The following is an 8,850-nucleotide window of genomic DNA, read 5'->3' as shown; positions in this document are numbered from 1 at the left end:
CGAATGAGGGTTGACAGTTTCCACAAGAGAATGTGATTTCTTTACCTGATCATACCTTGAAATGATAGACTGCCATCAAGCTACATTGCAGTGCTTTGTGAATCATCTGTTGTTACAGACATGATTAAAATATCCATTTCTAGACAATTAAAAATCCTTGTGTTGCTTGCTGTCATTTTATTTCAAAGTTTAGAAACACTTGCAATGTCTTTTTTACCTTTGTTATACATCACTCAAGTGATCTGGAAAGGCACTTTCTAAATTTGAATCCGTGAAAAATAGAGTGTTATTTGTCTTTGAAGCTAAAAATTAGAGCAGTAATTTTTTCATTTTAGTTTTATTTATTTTTCTATATCAGAAGGGGTACCAATAAATCCAGCGAAAAATGAATCAAATTGGTATGGCCTTAAATAATTTATTTCACCATGCCAATGACCAGTGGCAGTGAAAATGCCCCCCATTTCTTTTTTTTCTTTTCTTTGTATGATACATCAGGTATAAAATATATTGTGCAATAAGTATTTGTACACGACTACACATTATTTGTTTTCTTTCATATAAAAGAACAATTTTTCAAATGAATATTGTAAGGTCATTTCGAAGTGTCTACTAACTAACACACATGCAATTATGGTGTATTGCCTTGCAGAGAAGTTGTTCAAAGTTTCGAATATGTTTTGAATGTTATTTTCTTAGGAACCACATAAAAGGAAATAATAATAATTATTATAATATGAGCAGACTGAGTGTTTGATGTTTGAGTGATTAGTGAAGTCCCTTGTGCCTCGTGTTTGAAAATGCAGCTACTAGCAAGGCCAGGCAAACAATTTAAAAAAAAACCGAGTCTGCAGGCTCAATGGACATGTCAGCCATGCAAAGGTGCAAATTAAGGACATGCTTAGACAAAAAATAAATTTGTCCTACAAAACAAGAATGCTGAAGTCAATATTATTAACATTATGTTCAGGACCCTATTATATCATATGTTGTGTATCCAGTGCAGAATTTCTGTTGTATATTATTCAACTTAGGAAAGAAATTGGTTAAAATTCATTACTTGCATTTCTAAATACAAATTAATGTATATGAAATCTTGATAAAAGATCTACAGGTGTGCCATTGAAATCAGCTCATTTGGAGAAGTGGACAAGTGTTTTTTGCCAAGTCCTGACCAGTCACCACTAATCAATAAGTCATGTTGAAACAAGACGCATTTATAATTGTTGATTATTATCTGCAATAATGTTTAAACAAATATTTCTGTGCTACTCAACACTCATAGAGTCCCAGAACTGGTCCAGGTCTTGTGCTAGAAGTTTCATGGGAGATTCAGCACAGTTAGGACAGCCGTTATGTCAGTACTATACCTTGTTTCACATCAAATTACATGCAAGATTTCAATTCAAGACTTTTGGGACAGTCCTAGTAATGGTTCATGTGATCTTGTTTAAGATATTACAAGATTGTGGAAACTCCCAGAATTGATTGATGTCTTATTTTGAAAATTGAATAGAGATTCCAGTCTGCAGGGTTAAAGTCATGAACCTAGTTATAAAAGTTCATGCATTCAGTTTCCAAAATTATATGTTAGATTTAATACTTTGCTACACTCGGTCACTGTCCCAGGAATGCACTCACTGGTCATGCCCTGTTTTAAAAATAACTTGTGAGATTTAAGATTGGTGAGACACAGTTCCATAAATTTACAGTTGTCCCAATTAAGAAGTCTCTCAGATTTTTGTAATCCCAGTCATAGAAACGTTTTAATGAAGCATAATTTTCCAGTATGTTTTGCAACAATATAGTGAACAAGATTGAAACATGTGACTAGAATCAAAAGTGGGTTGGAGCTTGGAATATGAAAAAGGCAGTTTGTTTACTCTTTTTTTTTTGAGAAATGACTCCTGTTTGTATGCTCAGCAAGTGTGTCAAGCATTCAAACTGGAACATTATGGTTTTCGAAACATCTTTAGTTTTGGGTGTATATGTTTCTTTGATGAAATAGAGTGTGTGATATTTTTAGGGTTTGTGCAGGATAATTTTTTTCATTGTTATTGGCCATAGAGAAGAGGACGATTCTTGATAAGGAATGCAATGATGGACAATGAATTTCCAGATGGTTTGGCCCTTTTCTTTAATGACTTTGAATACAGCCAGGCAGCAGCTTTTTGTAGTGACTTAAACTTGGATGTACATGATTGTTCTGTTTATGTTTTCAGTGCGATTGTTTTTTTGGGCATTATGATTTCATAAGATGCCGAGACTTTTGTGTGGTAAATAATTTCAGTGTTATTTTTTATTCAATTTCAAACATTTTACTATGAATATCTGCAGCCGAGTCTTTTAACACGGAGAAAGTGACAATGCTAATAATTGCACTACTGGTCTTGATATTTACGTTGGTCAGCTTTATTGTTCTTAGTTTGTATGTAATTTTTAAAACTGGAATCCATTTGCAACTGTGAAGTCATGATGACTCCATCAAGAATGTTGTAAAGAAATAGTAAGTATCACATTTAAATGTACATACAATGGATATATATATGCCTGAAATTATTTTTGAAAATTACAGTTTTTACATTACATTGTATATAATCAACATTAACACTGTATAACACAAACAGACAATAATGCATATTGCTACTAGTAATCCTAAACAAATAACAAGGAAAAATAATAGAAAAGATAGGGTTGAGATTCTTTAAAGATCCCTGTGTCAAAACTATACCGTGGCAGTGATGTTTGTTGTATGTACATGCATACTCTTAACAAATTTAAAATTAATGTAGACACGTTTAAGTATTTCTATGCAGCCCAGTGGTTTCCTCTTCTGAGCCCATTAATTTACATAGACATAATAAATGAATCTTAGGATAATTTTCATCAAAGGCTGTACATGTGCTAGCGGTAGGAAAAGACTTCTTGTAGTTATTTGACTAAAGTTTCTGAAATAACTTTAGCCATTATACATGAAATGCTTGATTTTACTTTGCCAGATTGGCTAAAATAATTGTGAAAATGACATTTATATTGAGCCAACCATTTGAAAATTAGCCATTGGCTAAATGGCAGCACAGAAAGGTACAATTACCCAGTGATAGTGGATGCAAATGCCATATGAGCGATGTCAACATGATTGTGTGCTTCTTCCCAATATTTGGTACAAAGATATTTAGTTTTGTGAAGCCATAAAATTTATGTCTGATTTTCAAAATCTTGTGCTCAGACACATGTGTCACCACGAGGATTGTGGTGTGTGTGTGTTCCTTGTGTGGGGTGGTGATGTTACTCTGGGGTTTGTGTCCTTCAGGATGTGGCTACACAGTTATTGGTTTGGGGAATTAGCAATGGTAGAATAAGCCACACCCTGATGAAACCCCTTTTATATAAACCCCGTGGTGAACTGTAATTTCCTTTGAAACAACATGGAGACAGTCTCTTCTTCTTAGATATTTATTTTATTCACTGGAATCAATATTTCACTAAGGTTCAACCAATACAGAAGTTCTTTATAACTTGTCCACTCTGGTGCTGGCCCCTACTTCAAAGTTGGTCAAAGTCCATGGGTCCTTGTAAAAGGCCACCACCCTCACACTCACTTGGGTCCTAATCTAGCTCTCTCCTTCTGCACTCCTCTCTCTCTCTAAAAACTATTTATGTATACTTTTTACAAAACAGTAAAAACTATAACATTCAATTTCATTGGTTAATAAAATAGTAAGAGGTGGAGTTTAATTATTAGATGGTGCCTAAAGTAATTAATATATGTTGACACCAATTACCTAACAGCTATGGTCAGTAGTAAATCATACAAAGTCCTATTCTGTCTCAAAGTGTTTATCCTACAATTACTTCAATTGAGCCTGTTGAGTGACCACCTGTCAGCTGGAGGGTTCACAGGTAGATATGTTTCAACTCAATTAAGGCTAATCCAGTTTACCTGGCTGACTCCTAAAAACATCAAAGCTTCTAAAATACAATACGATTCTAATAAAACTGACTGCCAAGCTAATTCAAATGTCTAGTAATAAAATATAAACAATATAAATTCCATAGTCTCATGTTGAAATATTCCTACAATTTACCTATACATGTACTTGAAATATCACTAATTATTAAAATGACCATTTTTGTACTATGATACATTCCTCCCTACCAACTTAGTTTGCTCCGCAAACTTAGAAAATTTCAAAATACATAATAACATATCTCTATCTATCAACAATAAACATTTATAGAAAATATCATTTTAACAAGTTTAAAACAACTATTAAAATTTATAGCTATATTCCTAATTATGCACAATATAAAATCAAAATGTTACTTCATAGAAAAGCGTGTGTAATATAAATTTTAATGTACATGCCTGTATGATTGATCAAGTCATGACAGACAGACATTATAACACTCATGTATATAGGTGATCAGACTATAGACATGAATGCACAGCTTAAGCTTCTTTTTTTTTACCAAAAAATCTTATATCAACTTTTCCTAAACTTGAAATAAACAGTAATAACCAGATATATTTATATTTTTTTTAAGCTATGGTAAGAAGACATATTTAACATAATGAAGACTTAACCACTATACATCTATTCTAACAGGTTCACTCTCACACTCTCAAGTAATATATATAGAAATACAAATGTTTCTTATCACAACACACAATAATTTATATACAAACTGCAGTAATCCATTTGAGAAGGGGGGGGGGGGGGGGGGGGGGGGGAATCAACTTTGATTATAATTGGTCCTTAGACGTGAATGTCTATCACTGAATTAATTAGTACCATGACTGGTATACTCTGTAGTGTATACTGAGTTCATATTGGACATAAATGTCACTGTCCATCAGGTTATCATTTTGTAATATCCATTTATAATATATCAATACAGTTATTGCACATTATCCATGTGTTACGAAATACTTCATTTTCTGAGTATTTACAGATATGTCTCGAGCTGCATGAGCAATTGTCACTGTCCTTTGGTTTAAACGGCACTATTACTTACACCATCATTTATTGAATGCACCATTTCCTTCAAAACATATTGAAAGTATATCATTCTTAATCACTTTGAGTTCATTTACTTTTTTTTTTTTTTTTTTCTTCTCAAATAACATCCTGTATATAAGGGAATACTTTCTCTGAGTTTGTCTTTTACTTATCAACCATATTATGTTTGTCTCTTGTCTCTTATTGTCGATTAGTTCCTGGTTTCACTGTGCACACATCTTATGTCCTTGAATACCAACATCACTGAGTCTGGAATAGGGTTCACAATCAACTTGGTTCTGTCCTGTAGACTTCCTTGTACTGGTATGCTGAATGGTAAACTATTAGAGATAAAACCACATGTCATGTGCTATAATTGTTTCCATAAAAGACTCGTATGACAATTCAAGAATATTTCTACTTTTTTTTGATAATCTGACACTTTAGAATACTTTTTTTTTAAAGTATTACCCCACCATACTGTGTTGTCTACTAGCAGTTTAAGAGCATGGTTTTGGTTCAAACTCAGCTAGCTTTCTCGCAAACACTCTAGTACAGTATTGGGAATCCTAAATCGATACCTTAACAAAATTTCTAATGCTATAGTCACCTACACTGTAATAACCTTTTAAAAAAATCTTACTATTTACAAAATGTAGCACTAAACAACATGCTATTAAACTATATGTAAATAATGTTTGATCTAAATTGATAGAAATAAGCAGGTATAATTTACTTGAAGTTTTTTTTTTTTAAATAATGATTAAACGATATGATAATTGAGTTTAACTAGTTGATTTGAGTCTTGTGCATTCCTTTTCAATTACAGAAATTGTGTTTCCTTTAAAGTTTTCTTAATAAGGAGGAAACACACTTTTTGGATCATACCAGAGTTCTGGTATTTCAGATACTGCTTTCCATACTAAGTTTACCATTGTATTGAGAGCATTACCAAAAGCAACTTGAGCCATCTTAGCATCTTTGGTCCACACGGGTCGATGTCCTGGATACTGTAGCAGATAAGATGTATCCTTCCCATCATAGGCCGTTTCCAGTATCCAGGCACTATTTCGTTGTCTTAACTGTTCCTCTATTAGATATGGATATTTTAAACTTCTGTCTTGTAACTTGTTCTGTTGCTTTGTGACATATTCTAGTATGAGTGTTGGGCCTACATTACAGTTGACATATTCATCATGTATCAGTGGAATCCATGGAGATTCTTCTTTTGTGTCCAAGTAGTGAACTTTACAGTAAAGTGTCTTGTGTTGTTTTGAATATGCTATTCTCGTTATACCGTCTGACTCCCTATATTTACGGCGAGTAGTGTACGTTTGATATGGATCTCTAAAATACTTGTCCTTTGGTGGACGATGATAATTAGCCGATGCAACAATTACAGCATCTTTATCTCCATCTTGTTTGTCGAAGAATTTGTGTCTCTGGAGAGGACGTTTTCTTTTTCTTCCATCCATGTTTTTATTATCGTGAAATTGCTTTCTAAGCTCTTCAGGAACCATGCTCTGAAAGAGCCATGCATTTGGTATGTCTCTGTCTTTATACTGAAGATAGTAATACAATGTGTCCTTGCTACGTTTTGCTGACAATATTTTGGAAATCAGTTTATTTTCCTTACGACGTACTTGACTCTGTATGTCCTGGCTTTTCTTCATGTCATCCTGATTTTGAGTTCCTAATGGATCTTGTTGAGTTTGAGGTGTATCGTTTGGTGGTGCTATATTTGCTTGATCCTGTGTCCTTTGCTGTACATGTACTTGTTGTGGAGGTGGATTGTGTAGTGGGACATTGTTCCCTGGTTCCTGCTGTCTATCCTGCTTATCAATTTCTTCTGCATTGAGTTCTGCCTCCTCTGTGTCATCCTCATACTGAGGATGAATTGGTCTCCTCTCTGGATCATAGTATGGTTTCAACCTCGTAGCATGGATCAGTGAGCGTACATCTCTGTTGTCTCTGCATCTTCTGAGCTTAAATGTGTCCTTTGGTCCCCTGCGTGTGATATTGTAGGGTCCAACCCATTTTTCTATGTAATTTTGGAGCTGTACCAACAGGAACTTGTGTGCAGTACAGCCATACTTTATCTCCTACTACAAACTCAGTAGGTTTGGCTTGCTTGTCATACTGCTTTTTGTATTTTTCCTGTGCAATCTTCATGTTGTCCTTTGCCAATTTTCTTGATACTTCTAAATTCTTTAAATGTTGTGAGAGGTGTACTCTGAAATTCTGTGGCAGTGTTGGCTTCGGAATCAGATCTGAGTCGATTGGCATCCTCATTTCCTGACCAAAGAGGATGTAATACGGAGAATGTAATGTCGCTTGGGTCGCCGGTGTCATACGATATGACATCATGATTGCTGGTAGAACCTCTGGCCATGTGTCTTGTTTCTCATTGCAATGTATTCTCAGCTGCTGTAATATGACGGAGTTCATCCTTTCACACGCTGAGTTTGTCTGTGGGTGATACGAGCTGGTAAATACTCGCTTTGTTTGAAACATCTCCGACAAGGCTTGGATAAGTGAAGACATGAAGTTTTTACCTCGATCTGATACCATAGCGTGTAAAAATCTCTTTGAACAAAACATTTGCAATTTCAGTTGCAGCCTGTGTTTTCAATGGAAGTGCCTCGCACCATTTTGAAGCGCTATTTACTACCAGGAGTATGTATTTGTACTTTTCTGTAGTTGTAGGTAGTCCTCCTAGTATGTCCATGTGCCATCTACTGAAGACGTCTTCTACTGGCATCGGATTGAGTGGTGTAGGACGACCAGCTGAGTGTCGTATAGTTTGTTGGCATATTTCACAACCCTGAACATAGTCTTTAATTTCTTGGTACATTCGAGGCCAATAATACTTGCTTCTGACTGCCTCATATGTCCGCTCATGTCCCTGGTGACCAGCTACTTTACTGTCATGATAAGCAAGGAGAACTTCATGTCGAAGACATTGTGGTACCGCTACTTGAAAAACCAGCCTTTCTGTTGCTTCTTTATTCTTGAATCTTCTTTGGAAAATGTGACATAAAATTCCATCCCTGATTTCATAATTGAAAGCTTCAGCTACCACCTTCCTTGCAGTAATGTGGTTGTCAGGTACCGGTCCATCTTTCTTGTAACTAAAGATGCTGGCAAAATCTGGACATTGGTGCTGTAGCTGTGAAAGAACTGGATTTGTTTGAAATTCCTCATAAAAGTCTTTCAATTGGTCATCATCTATGCTTGCTTCATCTTCGTCTTCTAGATCATGTACATTGTCCTGAGTATTGGTTTGACATACACGAACAGCCTTTTCTGAATCAGCGAAATATTCAAAGGTTGCCGTTATGTAATCTTTCTGGTCCATCTCTTGCACATGTATTTCATCTACATGAATTGAATCTGATTTGATTTCATAGCCTGGAACATCAGGTGTCTGTTCTGTAGGTACTTTGGTCTGTAAATCTTTGTCTTGTTTGTACTAACTCCTTGAAAGTCCATTACCATTTAGATTCCTCTGTCCTGCTTTGTGTTTTACATCAAAGTTGTATCCCTGCAGCTGTAGTGCCCATCGTGCCACTTTGCTGTTTAACTTCTTGTTGTTCTGTATCCATTTGACTGTAGCATTATCGGTGTAAACTGCAAATTTTCCTCCTTCAAGATATGGTCTAAATGTATTGATAGCCTCTACTAAAGCAAGTCCCTCTTTTTCATTGATGTTCCATCGTCTCTCTCCTGCATGCAGTGATCTACCACCATACGCTACAGCATGTTCTCGTTTTCCTTCGTCGTCCACTTGTCCTAGTACATACCCTATGGCAAAGTCTGACGCATCTGTTGAAACAACAATTGGCTTCCT

General features: G+C 35.3%; 1 protein-coding gene across 1 annotated transcript; it reads right to left on the bottom strand.

The window, feature by feature from the left end:
* Positions 1 to 7,551: 7,551 nt before the first annotated feature.
* Positions 7,552 to 8,358, bottom strand: LOC117340646 (protein NYNRIN-like). The gene has a single exon (XM_033902409.1). The coding sequence runs from the start codon at positions 8,356 to 8,358 to the stop codon at positions 7,552 to 7,554; it is 807 nt and encodes a 268-aa protein (XP_033758300.1).
* Between the last annotated feature and the right edge of the window lie 492 nt (positions 8,359 to 8,850).

This window comes from Pecten maximus, chromosome 13 (assembly GCF_902652985.1).
Source record: "Pecten maximus chromosome 13, xPecMax1.1, whole genome shotgun sequence".
In the NCBI taxonomy this organism is placed as follows: Eukaryota; Metazoa; Mollusca; class Bivalvia; order Pectinida; family Pectinidae; genus Pecten; species Pecten maximus.
This window is presented reverse-complemented; position numbering and strand designations above follow the sequence as displayed.

What these genes read in the sequence shown, in the direction of transcription:
- LOC117340646 (XM_033902409.1), bottom strand. Translation starts at nt 8,358, where the DNA reads ATGGACCAGAAAGATTACATAACGGCAACCTTTGAATATTTCGCTGAT.